This window comes from Maylandia zebra, linkage group LG4 (genome assembly GCF_041146795.1).
Source record: "Maylandia zebra isolate NMK-2024a linkage group LG4, Mzebra_GT3a, whole genome shotgun sequence".
Lineage (NCBI taxonomy): Eukaryota > Metazoa > Chordata > Actinopteri > Cichliformes > Cichlidae > Maylandia > Maylandia zebra.
Window position 1 is genome coordinate 37,123,122 of NC_135170.1, and position 22,134 is coordinate 37,145,255.

Below are 22,134 nucleotides of genomic sequence, written 5' to 3' on the forward strand. Positions count from 1 at the left end.
CCAGCTTATTTTCCCCTCTTGCTGCATGAGCCTGTTTGCTGAAGGTAAAGAATGCCTGTGTGGGTTAATGTGCTTCTCTGGTGCTGCAGGAAGGCGGTGAAGGCGACGCTGGTGCTGCTGCCTCTGTTAGGAATCACCTACATGCTTTTCTTTGTGAACCCCGGAGGAGAGGACGAGGTCGCTCGGATCGTCTTCATCTACTTCAACTCCATCCTTGAGTCCTTCCAGGTTCAGACTGCCACCCACACCAGAGGGAGCCTAACACAGTTTAATCGATTATCAGAGAGCCTCGGTGTGGTCACTGAGCACTAATACATGAGCTGTTGCTGTCAGACCAGGTTCAGCTTACTAAATCCAGTTTACTATGCTGGTCTCAGTCCAAGACTAAATTGGCCGAGCTTTCTTAGCTCAGTTTACACAGACTGATCTAAAAAGAATCATAAACCTTTAGCTTAGCTATTAGCCAGAACGTTGATGGACACATCCTTTGATGATGTCACTTCTAGGCTGGACTCTTGTAGCTCCTCCGCCCATCAGTCGCTGTTGGCTAACTTGTCGACTCTCTGTGTCCCTGCAGGGCTTTTTCGTCTCTGTGTTTTACTGCTTCCTGAATAGCGAGGTTTGTCATGTTAATCAGGATTCCTCTTGGTTTCACATCATGTATGAATCGTATTTACATGACCGTTCTGATGTCTCTGTTTACCCGTTTACATATCTAGGTGCGCTCCGCGGTCAGGAAGCGTTGGATTCGTTGGCAGGACCGTCACTCCATCCGGAGCCGTGTCATACGTGCCACGTCACTGCCCACCTCACCGAGCAGAGTGTCCTTCCACAGCATCAAACAGTCCTCAAACCTCTGACAGACCTGAACTCACCCAATGGCGGTCTGAGATGTGATTCTCGTTGGCCAATCTGAGCTCTTATGATGCATGAGGACCAGACAGTTAGAGGGGGGGGGGCTCTGTGTGGCCCCGCCTCTCTTCACCCTCACTAGACTCTCTGTCTCTGGACTCAACCAATCAGCTGCTTCATATGTTGCACTGAGCAGTAGGGATGGGTATTGATAAGATTTTCACGATTCCGATTCCATTTTCGATTCTGTTTAACGATTCGATTCTTTATCGATTCTTTTTAAAAAAGGAGAACACTAAGGTCAACTAGCTTAGAACTTTGTTTTATATCTTCTCTTTGAACAAGATAGAAATTTAGGAGTAACATGGCCTTACAAACCCAACAGTGAGATCTTAGATCCAGCCTACGGCTCTTCAATGGGGTGTCACAGGGTCCCCAGGAAAAAAATTGTAAATGTAAAATAATAAAATAAATATTCTTCTGTAGCAATAACAAAGTGTAACATAAATTATTCTGTAGCAATTACACAAGAATATCCAGTAATGTCCCTGCCTACAATTAAACACATTCACTTACTGAAAATCATCTGCTGTGGCAAATGGGCCTTTCAAGCCTTTGACCACAAACTGAGTCTCTGCTCGGTGACATTCGTCTATCCTGGCCTGAAAGGAGACGCTGCCACTAGACTGCAGCGAGAACTGCCAGCATCTGAGCCAGACTCTGTCTGTCTCTCTCATCATGGTCACCTAAATGCACAGTAATGGCAGGTTTTGTAATAAGGCAGATCACGCTAACATAATATGCACTGTTAGTTGATTATTTACCTGCCGCATTAACGGGAGAGGACGTGCAAACGTTACCGCTGCTGCTGGGTTGAGATTCACGAGTCCGGAGCGAATTAAAAACACGACATTCATTTAAGGTCATCGTGTGTTTTGTGAGCAAATGCTTTTGCATATTCGTAGTGTTTCATCCCTTAAATGAAATATCTACTTTGCAAATATTGCAAGTTGCCCTGTTGTCATCCGTTCTCATAAAGTATAATCAAACTTTTGAGCGTTTAAGCTGCCGTGTTTCCTGCCAGGTAAATGACGCTCCGCAACGTGGTGACGTCATTCGGGGCAACTGGAATCAATAAGGGAATCGTTTGCAAAAATGGCAAACGATTCCAAGGAACTGAAACAGGGGGAACCGGTTCTCAACAAGAACCGGGTTTCGATACCCATCCCTACTGAGCAGCCAGACTGCATTTTATAATCAGTTTAGTGGTTTATTGATCAGTGTTTTATTTATCAGCTATTACTGTATGTATTACTGATCACCAGCTTTCTGCTCTTCACACACACGCACACTGATCATCACAGATTCAGAGGTGTGTGGTGAGAAACCTAACCCTAACTTAGACTGTCTGATAACCCTGACCCAGTACTCACTCTTTACTGCCTGGACGTCAGCTTCCTGCTCTACTTCCTCTGGTGAACATTTATTCAGATTAAATCTTCGGGCAAGTGGATTAAGGATTTGTACCATTTCCACCAGTGGCAGGAAAGTAAAACTGGATTATCAGCAGGTTTTATTTTGCATCAGATGGAGTCTTTATAGCCACAAGAACGTCTGCTTGATGTTTGGTGTGAGTGCTCCGCCACAGAGACACTGCTGAAGACACACAGCAGCAGATCCAGGAGTGTGTGTGTGTGTGCACGTGTGTGTACGTGTGTTTGTGCATGCAGTTTAATAAATTAACCCAAGCTTAACTTGCTGTGAAAGGGGCGGAGTTTACATCATGTGACCAATCAGAAACATGGACAGATCAGCAAACTGATCTCTATTTATTTCCTTCGTGAACAAATGGAAAAGAGGCCGTTTATACAATGATTTCCACCTGCAATCCCTGGCCAGGTAAAAATACGTGACACACACAAGTTGACACACAAGCCACCACGGCGAGTGGACTATGGAACGCCAGGACTGCCATAATGAATTAATTAAATACACCATTAAATAATTAATTAAATGTGTCAATAATTAATTACAATTGGAATTAATTAATTAAATAAATAGTTATGACACATGTAATTAATTAATTATTGACACATTTAATTAATTATTGACACATTTAATTAATTATTGACACATTTAATTAATGATTTATGTATTTCACATGTTAATTAATTATTGACACATTTAATTAATTATTGACACATTTAATTAATTATTTATGTATTTCACATGTTAATTAATTATTGACACATTTAATTAATTATTGACACATTTAATTAATTATTTATGTATTTCACATGTTAATTAATTATTGACACATTTAATTAATTATTGACACATTTAATTAATTATTTATGTATTTCACATGTTAATTAATTATTGACACATTTAATTAATTATTGACACATTTAATTAATTATTTAATGATATATTTATTTATTTCATTTTGGCAGTCCTGGCGCCTGGCTCTCATCATGAAATAATTTTATCTGTCAGCCTCACCCATCAAACTCAGGGGGCGGGGTTAACGCTGCCCATGCAGCTTCTCTAACATTTGATTGGTTGCCGTGCAAAGTAAGTCAAAACAGGTCGATCCTAGATAATCGATTGCTTGTGTAGACTTGGGGCAGCCAGGTATCCCAGAATGCAGATCAAATCACAGGCAGCAATGGTGGTGGTGTAGTTTTAAAATACCCCGTTTTTCTGTCACCAGCTACACTTTTAACAGTGTTTTAGCCGCGAATGTCGCGCCGTATGTCTGGTCAGGTTGTCAACATAGAACATGTTTGCAAAAGTGCTCAGATGTTGTCAGAGATTTCACTAGCTCTGCTAACAATTAGCATGCAGAGTGCACCGAGGGGGTTACGTTAACCGGTTTGTTTACATATTCCACTCTCCGTGTTCCACATGTTGCATTCGCAGATTCTCATTTTCACCGAACGATCGTCTCTTTCCGCCTGGTCTTGTGTCTCTGTGCTTCTGTAACATAAAGAACGAGCTGACATTTTTCTCACGAAACCAGCGATCAGCTCAACAGACCCTCAGTTTACCTGCATGCATCCTCCTCCTCACCTGTCAGCTGTTTAACACCTGCTGCTAATTCAAGAAACACGCCTAGTTACCTGGTGATAGTCACAGTTTAACTGGGCAGCCGGTGCTCGATATAAAGCAATGTCAGCGCATTTTTCTGCACAAGATAAGTAAATATAGTGTTTTCCCCGAGCGCAGAGCTGCTGGAGCTCGTTTCCTTACAGAGCACTTTATAGGCGAACAGCTTCATCAGCGGCTGATGTCCAATCACCGGCACACAGCTTTGAAACCTCAGCTGAGTTTTAGCTCTCAGTGGTTAAACGCTGGACTTCATTCACTCAGGTTCTGTCTGTCGGGTCACGTTTACTTCGCTGTTTTATTTACAACTGAGCAAATCGGTTTGGCTGAGGTTAAAGTTACGTTTCATAACTGCATAGTTTCACAGACGTTTAATGGTTCACTGGCACATGTGTCAGACTGAACTATCATCTAAATATCATCTGTTTTTTAATAGTTATTCATCTGTATTCTAAGCACCAGCTGTCTGTTAGAATGTGATTTTTTTTTCTCTCTCTGTTGGCAGAGGTATAAAAATGCGCAGGAAAATCTGACATGCATGGCGAACTTCACCGACGATATTTAGGGAGGAATAAACACACATCAAACATAAATGAACCATTTGCCTGTCTCCATAATTGAGAGCATTTTCTCTTCTTATGTCAACACTCTCTCTCTCTCTCTCTCTTTTTTTTTTTTTTTTTTTGCTTTTTCGGTCATGTTATGTTTACCTGTCAAAGGCTTGTTACAAACTATGAAACACATTGTGCAGACTTCTGGATGTTAGAAGAAAACTAATACTGCTCATGAATGAGACTAAAGGCAGGAAGGTGTCCTTTAAAACTAAACATGTTAATAGGACCTCCCTATTTATATCATAGTTTATGATATAGCACGTGTATTTCAGTAATAGCTGATTTCAGTGTGGTGAACAGTCTCACAGCTCACGTAGGCGTTATCTGTGATACTCCTTAACTATAATTTATCCAAGTTAACTTCAGTTAACCATTCAGACAGTTCTTTTGCAATGAAAAACATAAACACCCATGCTGCCGGTAGGTTTTCTCAGTGCCAGCTGTTAACATTATAGCTGCTTATGCAGTAACCATGGTAACCACGGACTCTGAGCGGCTGGATCGACGGAGGTCAGACAACAATTTTACATGTATGATCTTAAAACAGGACACAGCCACTATACGTGCTGGCCTCATATCAAATGTGAAGGCAGACTGAGTCTATGTTTGACGTTTTTTATATCTAATCTTCCTTTTCAAACATTTAAACAGCAGCGAGTCTGCAGCTGAGGGAATACAAACTCAAACTGTCGGAACAGGTTTGCTCGTTTCTTGGATTCATTTGGTGATTCATTAAATGTATAACTGTTATTCTAATCTGCTGCTGAGTCTCTTACACTTTTCTTTATGCTGTATATTTTCACGTCTCTGGAATAGTTGGAAGTTAGATAGTCAGCTGGGAAACTTTGTGTTAACTCATGGAGCTGAGGATATCGTGGATATGCTGACCTCGCTCCGTGGTGTACAGAGCGAGGTCAGCATGATTAATATTCACAATAAAAATATTAGCCGAACATCATGAAGTCTGTGTGTGTTTCATAGTGTCGAACAACCTTTGTACAGTTAAAGGCAGCAGTTACTACATGACGGAAACACCAACGTTATCTCTTTTATGTGTTTATACACAGGTCACGCTGATTACTGAACAAAACCCCAAAGATCAGATGTTAAACAGATTTATTTGCTCTCTCTCCTCCTTAAACATGTTTTTAATCTTAGTTATAATTCAGAATTGGCGACTGAAACACTTAGGACACATAAGAACATCAGGAAATAAAACACCGATAAATATAACCTCAGTAAAAGAAGTCAGCGGGGGTTACTACAGCTGTGTACCGGGGCCTGCGCTTTGTCGGTGGGATTGCTTGCGAGGCGAGCGGGTCTATCCCACGCTTTGCCGTGAGACTGGGCAGACATCTCCGAAATCATCGAAACACTTTTGCAAAGAGGCTGTATCTTGACAAACCGACCAGACACATGAAGATTAAACCACTACATTCTCGGCTAAAAAAATATTAAAACGGTATTTGGTGACACACAAACAGGGTTTTTCAAAGCTCAGTTCTGTTAGCTTCCACATGCCGGTTGTTGTGTGCTAGAAACAATGGCCACCAGGCCTAAGCAATGGTTTTGACTCGATCAGCGTTAACCCCGCCCCCTGAGTTTGATGGGTGAGGCTGACAGATAAAATTATTTCATGATGAGAGCCAGGCGTCAGGACTGCCAAAATGAAATAAATAAATATATCATTAAATAATTAATTACATGTGTCATAACTATTTATTTAATTAATTAATTCCAATTTTAATTAATTATTGACACATTTAATTAAATATTTAATGGTGTATTTAATTAATTCATTATGGCAGTCCTGGCGTTCCATAGCCCACTCGCCGTGGTAGCTTGTGTGTCAACTTGTGTGTGTCACGTATTTTTACCTGGCCAGGGATTACAGGTAAATGGTAAAAATGGTAAATGGCCTGTATTTATATAGCGCTTTACTAGTCCCTAAGGACCCCAAAGCGCTTTACATATCCAGTCATCCACCCATTCACACACACATTCACACACTGGTGATGGCAAGCTACATTGTAGCCACAGCCACCCTGGGGCGCACTGACAGAGGCGAGGCTGCCGGACGCTGGCGCCACCGGGCCCTCTGACCACCACCAGTAGGCAACGGGTGAAGTGTCTTGCCCAAGGACACAATGACCAAGGCTGTCCAAGCCGGGGCTCGAACCGGCAACCTTCCGATTACAAGGCAAACTCCCAACTCTTGAGCCACAATCGCCCCCCCGTGGAAATCATTGTATAAACGGCCTCTTTTCCATTTGTTCATGAATATATATAAATATATAAATATAAATATAAATACAGGCCATTTACCATTTATTTAAGTAAAATTTCAAATCTACAGTAACAAAAATCATGCAGCCATTTTCTTCTGCTTGTCTGAAGTCGGGTTTGGGGGCAGCAGCAGGAAAGCCCCTGCCCCTTTCACCTCATCCTCCAGGAAAACAGAGACATTCCCTGGCCAGCCGATCAATCTGATCTCTCCAGCATATCCCGGGCCTCCTCACCCTAGGACATGCCTGGCTGAAACACCTTACCCCGGAGGCGACAGCGTTAGCCATCTCCTTTTGATGTGGAAGAGTTCCCCTCCTGAATGGCTGAAGTCCTCACCCTAACCCTAAGGGAGAGCCCATCCACCTTCTGGAGAAAACTCATTTCTGCTGCTTCAATCTGCATCTCGTTTTACAGTGTTCACAAAATGATATGTGCGAGATTAACAGATTTATGGCGTTTCTCAACAACAAAGTGCATTTGGTGCCAGATGGCTGCTTAGGACACTCTAACTGGGCATGAATTAAAAATATAATTCCATTAAAGCAGTAGTCCCCAACCACCGGGCCACTGACCAGTACTGGTCCGTGAGAGCTGAGACTCTGGTTGAAATTTATGGTTTTCAGGGTTTTTATTGTTAGCTCGGTTTTCCTGGGTCTTTTCCTGTGTTGTAGTTATACGTCTTATTTTGAAAGAAATATTTACACGTTACCATAGCGACCAGAGAGCATTAAGGGGCAGAGAGGAGGATGTTACTCTCAATGCTGTTGATGCATTTCAGGAGGATGCTAATAAAGTTACACAATTACAGAGTGATTTTGCATTTATTATTATATTTACAAAATCCCTCAGTTTTTGTCTCTGTCGTATTGTTTTATTTGTTGTATTTATCCGCCACACCGTGAAAATATTGTCTGACATCAAACCGGTCTGTGGAGCAAAAAGCTTTGGGGACCGCTGGATTAAAGCACTAGTAAGTCTGTTACTGACAACAATGATGAAGGGGAGGGAGAGCATGGTCCCCTGAGGGGCCACTGTGCTGCCTCACACATACGGTACAGAAGCCTCACATACTGTGGTTGAGGTGGTAGATCGTCTATGCAGTCAGGTGACTGAAAATCAATATGATATCAGCATTAGGGAGCGTTGCATTCTTCAAGTAAAGCCCTGGCTCATCTCTTCGCTTTCATTAAATAAATTTAGAGTTCTGATTAGACGTTGACAGGTGTGTCATCCAGGTCATGGCAGCTATCCTGTGGACTATCCTGTGCTGGTAGATGTTCTGCAGAGAGGCCACTGGACTCCTAACGATCTTTTTGGCAGCCTTCACCACTTTCCAGGCATTTGCAGTCCATAGGATTGGTGTTGCCGTATCACGATGCAGAAGGTCAGGATGCTCTCAGCTGCTGCAGCTGTAGAAGTTTCTACATATGAAACTCATCGTCCTCAGGAATCACAGCCACTGCTGAGCCCTCCTAACCAGTTCTGTGGGGTTAAATGTCCCACTGAGGCCCTCACTGATGTAGACACTGTTGGGATTTGTTTTTATCTTTAAGACTAATATCTCACAATTAGAATCACATATTTGTCTTTTACTACACACACTGTATTGTAGAAGAGTTTTGGATTCACTCTGATAAAACAGACCATGTTTCCTCGTCATCTCCACACAGGAATGTGGCCTCGGGCGTAAATCAGGTGCTGCTGGAATGCACTCCACAGCTCTTCTTTAACTCTACAGGCCTGGCCGGAGGACCAGAGATGGTTGTCATGGTAATGGGAGCATCGCCATAGGAAGGGTCATATCCAAATAAGGAGATGCCAAGAAAGCTGCAGAAGAAGAAACGTGAACTGGATCTCAGCCAGATAAGCCAATGACCTTAGTATCCTGTTATTACACATAATGAAAAGTGCTGCTGCCTGTGCGCGATGCATCCTATCACTGCAGTGTCATCTGCAAATTTTAGAATAGAATAGAATTCAATACAATAATACATACAGAGAAAAACCCAACAATCATATGACCCCCTATGAGCAAGCACTTTGGCGACAGTGGGAAGGAAAAACTCCCTTTTAACAGGAAGAAACCTCCAGCAGAACCAGGCTCAGGGAGGGGCGGGGCCATCTGCTGTGATTGGTTGGGGTGAGAGAAGGAAGACAGGATAAAAGACATGCTGTGGAAGAGAGACAGAGGTTAATAACAGATATGATTCAGTGCAGAGAGGTCTGTTAACACATAGTGAGTGAGAAAGGTGACTGGAAAGGAAAAACTCAATGCATCATGGGAATCCACGGCAGCCTACGTCTATTGCAGCATAACTAAGGGAGGATTCAGGGTCACCTGGTCCAGCCCTAACTATATGCTTTAGCAAAAAGGAAAGTTTGAAGCCTAATCTTGAAAGTAGAGATAGTGTCTGTCTCCTGAATCCAAACTGGAAGCTGGTTCCACAGAAGAGGGGCCTGAATGACTCATCGACTATCGCCCTGTAGCCCTCACCTCAGTAGTGATGAAGTGCTTTGAACGCCTGGTCAGAGACTTCATCATTTCTTCACTACCAGACACACTGGACCCACTACAGTTCGCTTACCGTCCAAATCGTTCCACAGACGATGCCATCTCTCATCTCCTCCACACATCACTCACTCACTTGGACACTAGAAGGGGGAATTATGTTAAAATGCTCTTCATAGACTACAGCTCTGCATTTAACACCATAATTCCCTCCACACTCACCACCAAGCTGGAGCATCTGGGACTCAGCTCATCTATGTGTCAGTGGATCTCCAACTTCCTAACTGGCAGACCACAGGCAGTAAGGATGGGCGGACATGTCTCAGCCTCCACCACTCTCAGCACTGGAGCCCCCCAGGGGTGTGTTCTGAGCCCCCTGCTGTACTCTTTGTACACATATGACTGTGTGGCCACTACCAGCTCCACCACCATCATCAAGTTTGCTGACGACACCGTCGTGGTGGGCCTGATCTCTGATAACAACGAGACGGCCTACCTGAAGGAGATTAGGAATCTGGAGAACTGGTGCCAGAGGAACAACCTCCTTCTAAACGTCAGTAAGACAAAGGAGCTGATAGTGGACTTCAGCACTAAGCAGGAGAGGAACTACCAGACCCCCGTCATCAACGAGTGCCCAGTGGAGAGAGTGGACAGCTTCAAATACCTCGGAGTTCACATCACGCAGGACCTGTCATGGTCCTGTCACATCAACACCGTGGTGAAAAAGGCCCGTCGGCGTCTCTACCACCTCAGACGCTTGAGAGACTTCCAACTGCCCTCCAAGGTGCTCAGGAACTTTTACTCGTGCACCATAGAAAGCATCCTGACGGGAAACATCTTAACCTGGTTCGGGAACAGCACCATGCAGGACAGACGAGCTCTACAGAGGGTTGTGCGGTCAGCTGAGCGCACCATCCGCTCCGAGCTCCCTGACCTGCACTCAAGCTACAGCAGGCGGTGCTGGACCAAGGCCAGGAAGATCGTGAAGGACCTCAGCCATCCCAACAACAGACTGTTCTCTCTGCTGAGGTCAGGAAAGCGATTCCGCTCCCTGAAGACCAACACAGAGAGACTGAGGAGGAGCTTCTTCCCGCAGGCGATACGGTCTCTCAATCACACCACCACACAGTACTGACCCACACATATGGTTCTTACACACACTGGACATTGTTTTCACTTCATTACTTAAATCACGCTGCTGTTATTGTGTATATATGTCACGGTCTGGCTGGCAGACCGTGGGGATGTGGGGAAGGAGGACCCAGGCGCGGAGCTCAAAGTTCAAGCAGTGTGTTTATTTACAGAGTGGAACAAAAACAACAATAAATCCCCGTGTTCTCCCAGACTCCCGTGTCGTGTCTCTGCGTGAATAGTTCGTGTCTCTGTGCTCTCCGCTCCCGTGTCAGCACCCCCCGGTGCTCGCTGCTCTTCGTGCCTTCCACGCTCCTCCTGCGGGAAACAATAGACGCAGCCGTCAGGACACAAATAACCGCGGGCATACACTTACACACATTAACTCAATTCAATGGGACGACTAACGTGGAGTCTCAAGGAATGATCCCGCGTCGGTGGGAGCTCCAAGACTCTCCTAAGTAGCTCCCCCGACGAGGCCTGATCAGCAGCAGGTGTGTGGCTTCGGGTGTGGCCAGTCCCCTTGCAGGGCCACACCCTCCAGGCCTGACGCTGCCTATAAACAAGTGCTCAGCCACCCACACACACATATACACAAGCACAGGGAAGGGGGAGCAACACCAAAATACACAACAATAATAATAATAATAATAATAATATAATACATGACTGCTCAGGGATCCTGGGTCGCCCAGTCCCAGGACCCTGACAGTACCCCCCCTCTAAGGGTCGGCTCCCGACGACCCCAAAACCAAAACAAAAAACAGCACAACCAACCCAGGGCGGGCGGCTGGGGGAACCAGGACGGAGGGCCAGAACCAAAACAAGCAAAAACAACAAAACAACGAACCGACCCAGTCCACAGTCTCAGAGTCAGACCGCGCATCCCGCAGCGGTGCAAAAAGAAAACGAAAAGACGCCACAAACAGTCACAGGCGGCCCATCAACACAACAAGAGAGTTCAGGGGGCCTACCTCGAGCCCAACGGCGGCGACGTAGCAGCTCCGGCGGACGGCCCCGGGTCCCCGGGACGCACCGGACGTGGACGGCGAGGAGGCCGCGCTAGACGTGGAGGTCCCTCCGGTCCGCTGACCTCCTCAGCCGGCAGCGAGAGCTCCTCCTCGGCCGGCAGCGAGAGCTCCTCCTCGGCCGGCAGCGAGAGCTCCTCCTCGGCCGGCAGCGAGAGCTCCTCCTCGGCCGGCAGCGAGAGCTCCTCCTCCGGCTCGCTGAGCTCCTCAGCTGGCAGAGCGGGCTCCTCCGGCTCGCCGAGCTCCTGCTCGGGCATGCTGAGCTCCTCAGCTGGCAGAGCGGGCTCCTCCGGCTCGCCGAGCTCCTGCTCGGGCATGCTGAGCTCCACAGCTGGCGATGCGGGCTCCTCCGGCTCACTGAGCTCCTGCTCGGGCATGCCGAGCTCCTCCGGCTCGCTGAGCTCCTCAGCTGGCGGTGCGGGCTCCTCCGGCTCGCTGAGCTCCTGCTCGGGCATGCCGGGCTCCTCCGGCTCGCTGAGCTCCTGCTCGGGCATGCCGGGCTCCTCCGGCTCGCTGAGCTCCTGCTCGGGCATGCCGAGCTCCTCCGGCTCGCTGAGCTCCTGCTCGGGCATGCCGAGCTCCTCCGGCTCGCTGAGCTCCTGCTCGGGCATGCCGAGCTCCTCCGGCTCGCTGAGCTCCTGCTCGGGCATGCCGAGCTCCTCCGGCTCGCTGAGCTCCTGCTCGGGCATGCTGAGCTCCTCCGGCTCGCTGAGCTCCTGCTCGGGCATGCTGAGCTCCTCCGGCTCGCTGAGCTCCTGCTCGGGCATGCTGAGCTCCTCCGGCTCGCTGAGCTCCTGCTCGGGCATGCTGAGCTCCTCCGGCTCGCTGAGCTCCTGCTCGGGCATGCTGAGCTCCTCCGGCTCGCTGAGCTCCTGCTCGGGCATGCTGAGCTCCTCCGGCTCGCTGAGCTCCTGCTCGGGCATGCTGAGCTCCTGCTGCAGCTGGACGAAGTCTGAGGTTTCCCGAGCTCGCACCACCCCCCGGGCTTTACGCAGGGTGCCAAGGCAGGCGGAAACTCCCTTGAGCTGGCCGAGGTAGGGGTTTCCCTCCAGGATTGCCTCGATGGCATTTAACCCCACCACTCTTGCCCTTGCGTTGGTGGTGTGAGTTACCCAGTCCATCAGGCGTTGGACGCGTGTGAGGTCGCCCCCTCCGGACAGGGCTGCTGGAGTGGGTAGTGGAATGGAGGCTGCCGCTGGTGGAGAAGATGGCTGAGGGATGACCGCATGCGGATGAGATGACGACAGCGCCACAACCGCAGATGGTGAAGCAGCGAGTGGTGTGAAGACCTCTGACCGAGGTGATGTTACCTGCGCTGTCAGCTCGTCCACTGCAGACACAAACACAGATGGTGAGGGAAATGGAAAATTGTCCGTACTACTCACCACAGCCGGCTCTTGAGATGACCGTGGATGTGGCTGCGGTGAGGAACGCTGGCGGCGCGAACGTCGTTTCCGTGTAGACGTCGGGGCCGGCGTCTCAGGCAGTGAATCCACCAGATGTCCGAGCTGGTGGGCAGCCTGAGGAGGAGAGTGGAGGTGGAGGGTGGAAAGTAGAAAGTCCAGGACCACCGCATTAAGGGAGCCCACCAGCCAGGGGAATTTAAAAAGCATCTCCTGCAGCCGCCTCTCCACGGCGCGACGCAAACCTTCCGCTGGCTTCTCCCACCATACCTCACATAGGTGGTACACTTCATCCATAATTTCCCTCCTGAGCCTCTCCTCGGAGACCGCTGGGTCCATAAGTGGCGGGATCATTCTGTCACGGTCTGGCTGGCAGACCGTGGGGATGTGGGGAAGGAGGACCCAGGCGCGGAGCTCAAAGTTCAAGCAGTGTGTTTATTTACAGAGTGGAACACAAACAACAATAAATCCCCGTGTTCTCCCAGACTCCCGTGTCGTGTCTCTGCGTGAATAGTTCGTGTCTCTGTGCTCTCCGCTCCCGTGTCAGCACCCCCCGGTGCTCGCTGCTCTTCGTGCCTTCCACGCTCCTCCTGCGGGAAACAATAGACGCAGCCGTCAGGACACAAATAACCGCGGGCATACACTTACACACATTAACTCAATTCAATGGGACGACTAACGTGGAGTCTCAAGGAAATGATCCCGCGTCGGTGGGAGCTCCAAGAATCTCTTAAGTAGCTCCCCCGACGAGGCCTGATCAGCAGCAGGTGTGTGGCTTCGGGTGTGGCCAGTCCCCTTGCAGGGCCACACCCTCCAGGCCTGACGCCGCCTATAAACAAGTGCTCAGCCACCCACACACACATATACACAAGCACAGGGAAGGGGGAGCAACACCAAAATACACAACAATAATAATAATAATAATAATATAATACATGACTGCTCAGGGATCCTGGGTCGCCCAGTCCCAGGACCCTGACAATATATTTATTTATATTTCTTCATACATTCTTATATAGTTCTACATTGTGTATTTTGTTGTACAGTTATTTTATTTTCAACTTTAATTTATATATTTTATCTTATTCTTCCCAGTTAAATTTACCCTTCATTCTAATTTGTGTTGTACAGTTATTTCCTTTTTAACCTTAATTTATATTTTATTCCTTCCTAGTAAAATTTACCCTTTTTAATTTTTCATATTTATTTCCTTTTTTAATTTTTCATATTTAGTTCCTATCTTATTCATAGCCTTTTCCTTTTTTGTTTTCTTTAGGTCACGAGCAGTTGTCCACTGCATATCGTACTGTGTATGACTGTGTACGTGACAAATAAAATTTGAATTTGAATTTGAAAACTGAAGGCTCTGCCTCCCATTCTACTTTTAAATACTCTAGGAACAACAAGTAGGCCTGCAGAGCGAGAGCGAAGTGCTCTAATAGGGTGATATGGTACTACAAGGTCATTAAGATAAGATGGGGCCTGATTATTTAAGACCTTGTATGTGAGGAACAGGATTTTGAATTCTGGATTTAACAGGAAGCCAATGAAGGGAAGCCAATACAGGAGAAATATGCTCTCTCTTTCTAGTCCCTGTCAGGACTCTTGCTGCAGCATTTTGGATTAACTGAAGGCTTTTCAGGGAGTTTTTAGGACTTCCTGATAACTTCCTGATAATAATGAATTACAGTCGTCCAGCCTGGAAGTAATAAATGTATGAACTAGTTTGAACAGCTCTCTATTGTCATTGTACATGTACAATGAAATTGTGGGTGCTCCACACCAGCTGTGCCAGAATAAAATATAAATAGTAGGCAGCAGGGATAAATAACAAACAGGAGACATATGTCCAATCAAGAGGCACAAATACAAATCAAAAGGCACACATTATCGATAAGTTGCAGAGTGCTTGGAGGAAATGCAAAGACATAAAGAGTGGTCTGAGTGATGAGGGTCACTCAGACCATGGCTCAGATTGGTGGGTGGGGTGTGGGGATACAGTGTTTGCTAACAGTCTGAATGGCCCAGGGGAAGAAGCTGTTGCTGAGTCTGGAGGTGTGGGACCTGATTGGCCTGAGGTGCCGACCAGAGGGCAGCAGGTCAAACAGGTGGTGGGAGTTTACCTGAGACAGGAAGATCTGGTGATGGCCTCCAGGAGTGTCAGAGGGCAGCCAGTGTTAATTATCCTCTGCGCAGACTTCCTGTTCTCAGTCGTGGCCCCTCAGTTATTCCTCCTCAGCACACTGTTAAATATCCCAATTCTTTGATCTTTGGGGTGAAGGAAGAACAACACTGTGTATAAATGCTCAATCAACAATCTCTTTATTCCATACAACACTATGAGCATTAAAAAACGTCCAGACAGGAGAAGTGGACAGGAAGGTGTCCGCCAGATCTCCAAGTGTCTGACTGTTTCTGACATTCTTATAGCTTCAGCCGCCCTCCAAAGTCATAAAACCTAAACATCCACATTCTTTCGCGCTTACATTATGACCTTGGCCTCCTGTGCCGTATGTTCTGTTCTTTCTAATCAGACAAATATGGCCATGCTTCTCTGAAAACAACATTTCTTATAAATCAGCAGTATAATGCATCATAACACAATGTCATTCATTCGCTAGCAGTCTAATGTAATACAAATCAGTCTAATAAATCTAATAATTATCACCTTCTTCTAAGTCAGGAGTATAATGCAAACTAAAACTACATAATGATTTCACAATCTTTAATTAGAGGTATAACGTGCCATAAGATAATATAATAATTTCACAACACGGAGAAAGTGCAGCAGCTGCTGGGCCTTCTTTACCATGGCTATGGTGTCGTGGGTCCAGGTGAAATTGGCGGAGCCTTGATCTGTCAGCAAATCAGTGAGACACTGAGACACATCTTCTAGAAACACTTAATGACGACAGACGTGAGGACTATAGGTCAGTAGTCACTGGGGTGTCCACGCCAGTGTTTGGGGGGATGGGAAAATGGTGGCGGCTTTCAGACATGTGAGAACGGTGGCACGAGTCAGGGAGATGCTGCACAGCCTGGTGAGGATCCCTGCCAGTTGGCCCGTGCAGGCCTTGACCGCAGCTGCTGGGACACTGTCGGGACCGGCAGCTCTCCTGGGGTTCAACCTGGTGAAACCTGGCCCCACCTTATCATGCGAATTCCTGAGGTCATGATAAGGTGGGGCCAGGTTTCACAATGAGCTCACCCGAAACTCTGGCTGATTGGGACCCACGCCCAGTTTCACACCTTGGCTCAGGCGATTAGAGGATCATCAGGGGGTCCTTTTGTCCCTCTGTGGGGGATACTCCCACTAGGTTTATATCTGGGACTCTCCACCATTTGACCTTAGAACTGAAGAAGCTTCTCGGATGAGAGGTGAAACGTCTTCAAGCAACTTATAGAAGTCCAGACGCTTTTCTTTGCAAGCTCCTTTGACTACGATGACCTGGATGACTGAGAAGCTTCACAGACAATAATAATAATAATATTGCATTTTATTTATAGGCACCTTTAAAGACCTTGAAGGTTTCCCTACATTAGTGCTACAAAATAAAAACATAAGGTAAACAAATCTAAGAATAAGTATGGAAGTATAAAAGCTAAACAAGGTAAAATGGACTAAGACTGAGTCATGATGAAGGGAATGCAATTCTGAACAGATGGTTTTAAGACGTGATTTAAAAGTGGTGAGAGAGTTGGTGGTCTGAAGATCTGCTGGAAGTGCATCCAAAGTCTCGGGCAGAACAACTAAAGGCTCTGAGTCGTGTGGTAGCCAGGCGAGCACGTGGAACAGACAGAAGGGAAGCTGAAGAAGAGCGGAGTGTACGAGGGGGCGAGTACATATGAAGATCAGATAAATATGGAGGAACGAGGTTATGAAGCAGGATAATGTTGCACCGCAGGGGTTTGGTATGTGGTTTTAAAGGTGGGCAGCACCGCTCTCTCTCAAAACACTTCCTACTGGTTACAGTGAGTGCTGCTAGCCTGTCCTGCTGCCTCCAGTGCTTTATTTACCTGACCCGATGAAGCCGTTAGGGGAGGGCAGGAGGGGCAGGTGGACTGGGTCGGGCCTACTCCCTGTGTTACAAAAGTATCCAAATGTTAATCACATATAAACAAAAACACCATGTCATGATGAATTGGATTACATGGACGCTTTAACGGTTTTATAGGCTGATCGTACAAAGCCATGCTTCACTTCAGTACACTAGAGCGCCCCCTTGTGGTGGACCTGCTAACTTCTTATCTGCTAAGGGGAGCTGGAACACCATTATGTTTAAACTTATACCTGAACATGTTTAGATTATTAAAGCTAAAAGTATATGCCACTATACATTATAATTTATGGATGGATGGCTGAACTGTGCTGGACTCCCATGCTTCTGAAGATTAAATGTATTTATTTATTTTTACTTTTCTATTTATTTGATTTTAATCAGGTCATTTAACTTAACTTGTTATAACTTCTTCTTGTTGTGTTGCGTTTCTTCATGGTGAGTGACAATAAAGAACCCTGAACATTGTTCTTTATTGCATCCTCTTTTTTAAGTCTGCTGTTTCTGATGCTCCTCGGAAAGTTTCCAAAACCTACAAACAGCAGCGGATAACACAGCTCACCTGTGCTGAGTCACACAGCTATGCTGAGCTGATGGACACAGCGAGAGCCTAAGATTTGTTAGTTTCCTCCTGCACTGATTTTAACGGTGCGTCTTCAGAGCATCAGGTGCACCTTCTTGTCCGCCACAGGTGAGAAACTGAAGAAAATACAGGAACCACGGCGCTTCAACAGTCATTCGCTGTTCTTCACCTTCTGCTTCTCGCATGCAGAGAATGAGAAACGCACATCTGTACCTCAGGTGTGGCTCAAAGTTTCAGGACATTACAGACAGGAAACACCACCAACTACATGCAGCTCTACTGCACTCACACTTGAGGACTGCAGAGCAACCGCTGCAACACCTGTGACAGGTGTTCAGTCTTTACGTTACAGTCTTGTCAACACAAAGTTCTTTATTTGGAGCACATTTCTACAAGAAAGATAAGCTATCCTGTTTTTCAGACCATAAGGCGCACCAGATTAAAAGGCGCATTAAGCAAAACCAAACAGTCAGATAAATCGAACTTTACTCATCTCATTCTTCTCGCTTCCTGCACTTCTGTACCATTGATTCATTAATGTTGAATTCTCTCGCAGCTGCTCTGTTCACATGTTCTACTGAGTGACTGAGTTTGAAATCCACTTTGTAAGCATGTCTCTTAACAGGAGCTATTTTGGGGTCCTTATACGCACACAATATGGTAATATTACGTTGAAGCACGGTACGTGTTACTCTGCGAGGCTCCTGACTATGGCAGCCGTAAGCTCCAACAATCCACCAAGTGGCTTCGTAGCTGACCAAAGTTGTACTAAAACATTTTGATGTAATTTTTGAGCGCCATGTAGCACATAATATAGGTTCAAGGTCAGTAAACACAACCAGAATTAATACATTAGGCTAGGCAGCGCCTGTATCACCTACGACAACTGAGGAAGTTCAGGGTCTCTCCAAAGATCCTCAGGATTTTCTATACAGGCGCTGTGGAGAGCATCCTCACACAGAACATGACATCGTGGTTTGGGAACAGCTGTGTGAAGGACCAAAAAGCTCTCCAGAGAGTGATCCGTACAGCAGAACGCTGCTGCAGGATTGCTCTCCCCCCGCTTCAGGACACCTACACCAGGAGATGCCGGACTAGAGCAGCGCAGATACTGAAGGACCCGTCCCATCCTGGCAACAAACTGTTCCAGCTTCTGCAATCTGGTAGAAGGTTCTGCATCATCCGGGCAAGGACAGAGAGACTCAAGAGGAGCTTCTATCCCCAAGCCATCCGTGCCCTAAACACACACACCCGCCCTCTCACATCATCAGAGGCCCAGGCTCTTCCAGCAGCCACTAGGCCCCAGGCTCTTCCAGCAGCCACTGGGCCCAGGACCCTCCTGCTCCACCAGGCCCAGGATCCTCCAGCAGCCACTGGGCCCAGGCTCTTCCAGCAGCCACTGGGCCCAGGATCCTCCAGCAGCCACTGGGCCCAGGCTCTTCCAGCAGCCACTAGGCCCCAGGCTCTTCCAGCAGCCACTAGGCCCAGGACCCTCCTGCTCCACCAGGCCCAGGATCCCCCAGTAGCCACTGGGCCCAGGCTCTTCCAGCAGCCACTAGGCCCAGGATCCTCCAGCAGCCACCAGGCCCAGGCTCCTGCAGCAGCCACTAGGCCCAGGCTCTTCCAGCAGCCACTAGGCCCAGGATCCTCCTGCTCCACCAGGCCCAGGATCCCCCAGTAGCCACTGGGCCCAGGCTCTTCCAGCAGCCACTAGGCCCAGGATCCTCCAGCAGCCACCAGGCCCAGGCTCCTGCAGCAGCCACTGGGCCCAGGCTCCTCTAGCAAGGCACCAAGAAGTAAATCAACAGTGATTTCAACGGGCCATCACAAGGAAATACCAATCTCATCATTTTCAAAATGCCGCCTAAAAAAGCAAACCCAGCAGTTGAAGAGGAGTTGGAGGAGATTAGGAAATCGCTTAATTTCATGTCTGATGAACTGAGCAAAGTGGCTAAACAACAAGGTATGCTACATGACCTAATGGATGAAATAAAACAACTAAAAAACCTCATAAAGGACAAGGACAAGAAAATAGACGACTTGGAACGGCGAATCGAGGACCTTGAACAATACACAAGAATGGATGATTTAGTCATAAGTGGACTGGAGACGCAACACCGAACCTACGCCAGAGTAACAGCTGGTGGAGGTAAAGACGGTGAAGATGCCCCGGTAGAGGAGCTGCAAACGCTTGAACAGCAAGTGATAAAATTCCTTCAAACGAAGAATGTAAGTATTCAGAGCCATCATATTGCAGCATGCCACACGCTCCCCAGAAAAGACAGTAAAACAAAGCCATCAATCATTCTTCGGTTTGTGAGTCGCAAAACAAAGATTGAGTTACTGAAACAGGGTAAGAAGCTAAAAGGGACTGGTGTGTATTTAAATGAACATTTAACGAAAAAGACTGCTGAAATTGCAAGACAGGCACGCAGCCTGAGAAAACAAAATAAGATACAAGCGACATGGACGATGAACTGCAACGTAATGATAAGACTAAATGGCAATCCCAAAGAAGCGAAAGTTGTGATGATAAGAGAACTCAAAGACTTAGAGCAATATAAATAATCAGGAATCTGCTATGGAATCTATTGGAAAAGTGACGATTGGATAATGAACAATGGGTATGGAAAGTGTTTCTGGCCTTACGGCTCAAAAACAATGGAAACAACAACAACAAAAACAAAAACACATAAATGACAAGTTTGGACACAGATTATAGGTTTCCATTCAGAGATATTGAAGAGAAAGAATTTGATTATGAAAAGGACTGTCAAGGTGGTTAATTTGCCACACTCTGAGAAAACGAACTTCAAAACGTTTAACTATGCAGAGCACAACATGCATGACCCTGAAAGTAACATTGACCCAGATACCCACTTCTACAATAACACCAATAATACTTGTGAGTACTATACAGATGACCAATTCAATGTGAATATTAAAATGGCAAATGCATTGTCGGTCATACATTTCAATAGTAGAAGCCTGTATAAAAAATTTTCTAAAATTACAGAATGTTTAAGTAAGTTAAAAAAGTTTAATATAATTGCAATATCAGAAACATGGCTTGATAATGAGAAAGTTAGTGAAATGGGAATGGAAGGATATGAATTATTTACAATGAACAGGGTGAATAAAAAAGGAGGCGGTGTTGCTTTATATGTAGATAAAGTTTTGAAATGTAGTCTGATTGAATGTATGTCAAGCACCATAGATAACATATTGGAATGTGTCACTATTGAAATTCATGTTGAAAAAGCTAACAATATAATTATAAGTTGCATCTATAGGACACCAGGTTCATGCCTTGAGATATTCAATGAAAAACTTGCTGCTATGTTTAGCAACCTAAATGATAAAAAAGTGCAAATAATTTGTGGTGATTTTAATATAGATTTGCTAAACCCAAATGGACATCAGAAAACAACAGATTTCATAAATACAATGTATAGTAACTCCCTTTCCCCTGTAATTATAAAACCAAGTAGAATAACAACTGATACAGCTACATTGATAGATAATATATTCACAAATAAAATTGACCATGAAATAGTAGGTGGACTTCTTATAACTGATATAAGCGATCATCTTCCTGTTTTTGCAATTTTTCAAAATTATTTTGGGATTAAAACTAAACAAAAGAATCAAATATTTGATATGATACGACATAGAGCAACAAGAGCCATTGCTGCCCTCCAGGTGGACTTAAAGGAACACAATTGGAATGAGGTTTTTGCAAATGAAGATTCAAATAGTGCATATGATGCATTCTTATCAACAGTAATTTCACTATATGAAAAACATTGTCCTTTAATGAAGATCACTAGAAAGCATCACAGATCCAATAAGCCATGGATCACAAAGGGGATAGAAGATGCATGTAAAAAGAAAAATAATCTATATAAGAGATTCATAAAACAGAGGACAAAAGATGCTGAAATAAAGTACAAGTTATATAAAAATAGATTAGTAAATATTATAAGAACAAGTAAGAAAGAATATTACCACAAATTATTGGAGCAAAGTAGTAACACACAAGAAACATGGAGGATATTAAACAGTATAATCAAAAAGGGCTCAAAAAATAAGAATTATCCAGATTATTTTAAAAAAGATAAAGATATTGTGCTTGATAAAACTAAAGACATTGCAAATGAATTTAATGATTTCTTTGTAAATGTTGGCTTTAATTTAGCAAAAGAAATTCCAGAGTCAAGAAATAATAACGACCTAAATAAACATATTACTCAGAATGTGTCCTCCATGTTTATTGGTGCTGCAACTCATAGAGAAATAATTAACATTGTGAAGACATTTAAAAATAAAAAGTCCACTGACTGTTTTGGTATTGACATGATATTAGTTAAAAGTATTATAGAATATATAGTGCAACCTTTCGCATACATTTGTAATCTGTCCTTTCAAACTGGTGTGTTTCCCTCACAAATGAAAATAGCAAAAGTTATTCCAATCCATAAAAACGGAGAGAGATGTCAGTTTACCAATTATAGGCCAATATCACTGCTCCCACAGTTCTCAAAAATTTTAGAGAAGTTATT

At 45.5% G+C, this 22,134-nt stretch overlaps 2 protein-coding genes across 3 annotated transcripts in view; one reads left to right on the forward strand and one right to left on the reverse strand.

Moving 5' to 3' along the window:
* Positions 1 to 2,831, forward strand: part of crhr1 (corticotropin releasing hormone receptor 1) — a 31,378-nt gene extending 28,547 nt beyond the window's left edge. For both annotated transcript variants that reach the window (XM_004556548.4, XM_076883532.1), the window contains 3 exons: positions 90 to 228; positions 578 to 619; positions 720 to 2,831. In XM_004556548.4, the coding sequence (XP_004556605.1) occupies positions 90 to 228; positions 578 to 619; positions 720 to 860 (322 nt within the window). In that variant the 3' untranslated portion in view covers positions 861 to 2,831. The remainder of the gene's footprint in view (positions 1 to 89; positions 229 to 577; positions 620 to 719) is intronic.
* A 7,831-nt stretch (positions 2,832 to 10,662) lies between these two features.
* On the reverse strand, positions 10,663 to 12,833 carry LOC143418430 (uncharacterized). The gene is made up of 2 exons (XM_076883533.1): positions 10,909 to 12,833; positions 10,663 to 10,818 (listed from the first exon to the last, which is right to left on the reverse strand). The coding sequence occupies exon 1, from the start codon at positions 12,647 to 12,649 to the stop codon at positions 11,471 to 11,473; it is 1,179 nt and encodes a 392-aa protein (XP_076739648.1). The 5' UTR covers positions 12,650 to 12,833; the 3' UTR covers positions 10,663 to 10,818; positions 10,909 to 11,470.
* Between the last annotated feature and the right edge of the window lie 9,301 nt (positions 12,834 to 22,134).

Bases quoted from the DNA above. Each gene is read 5' to 3' on its own strand.
- LOC143418430 (XM_076883533.1), bottom strand. From the start codon at position 12,649: ATGGACTGGGTAACTCACACCACCAACGCAAGGGCAAGAGTGGTGGGG.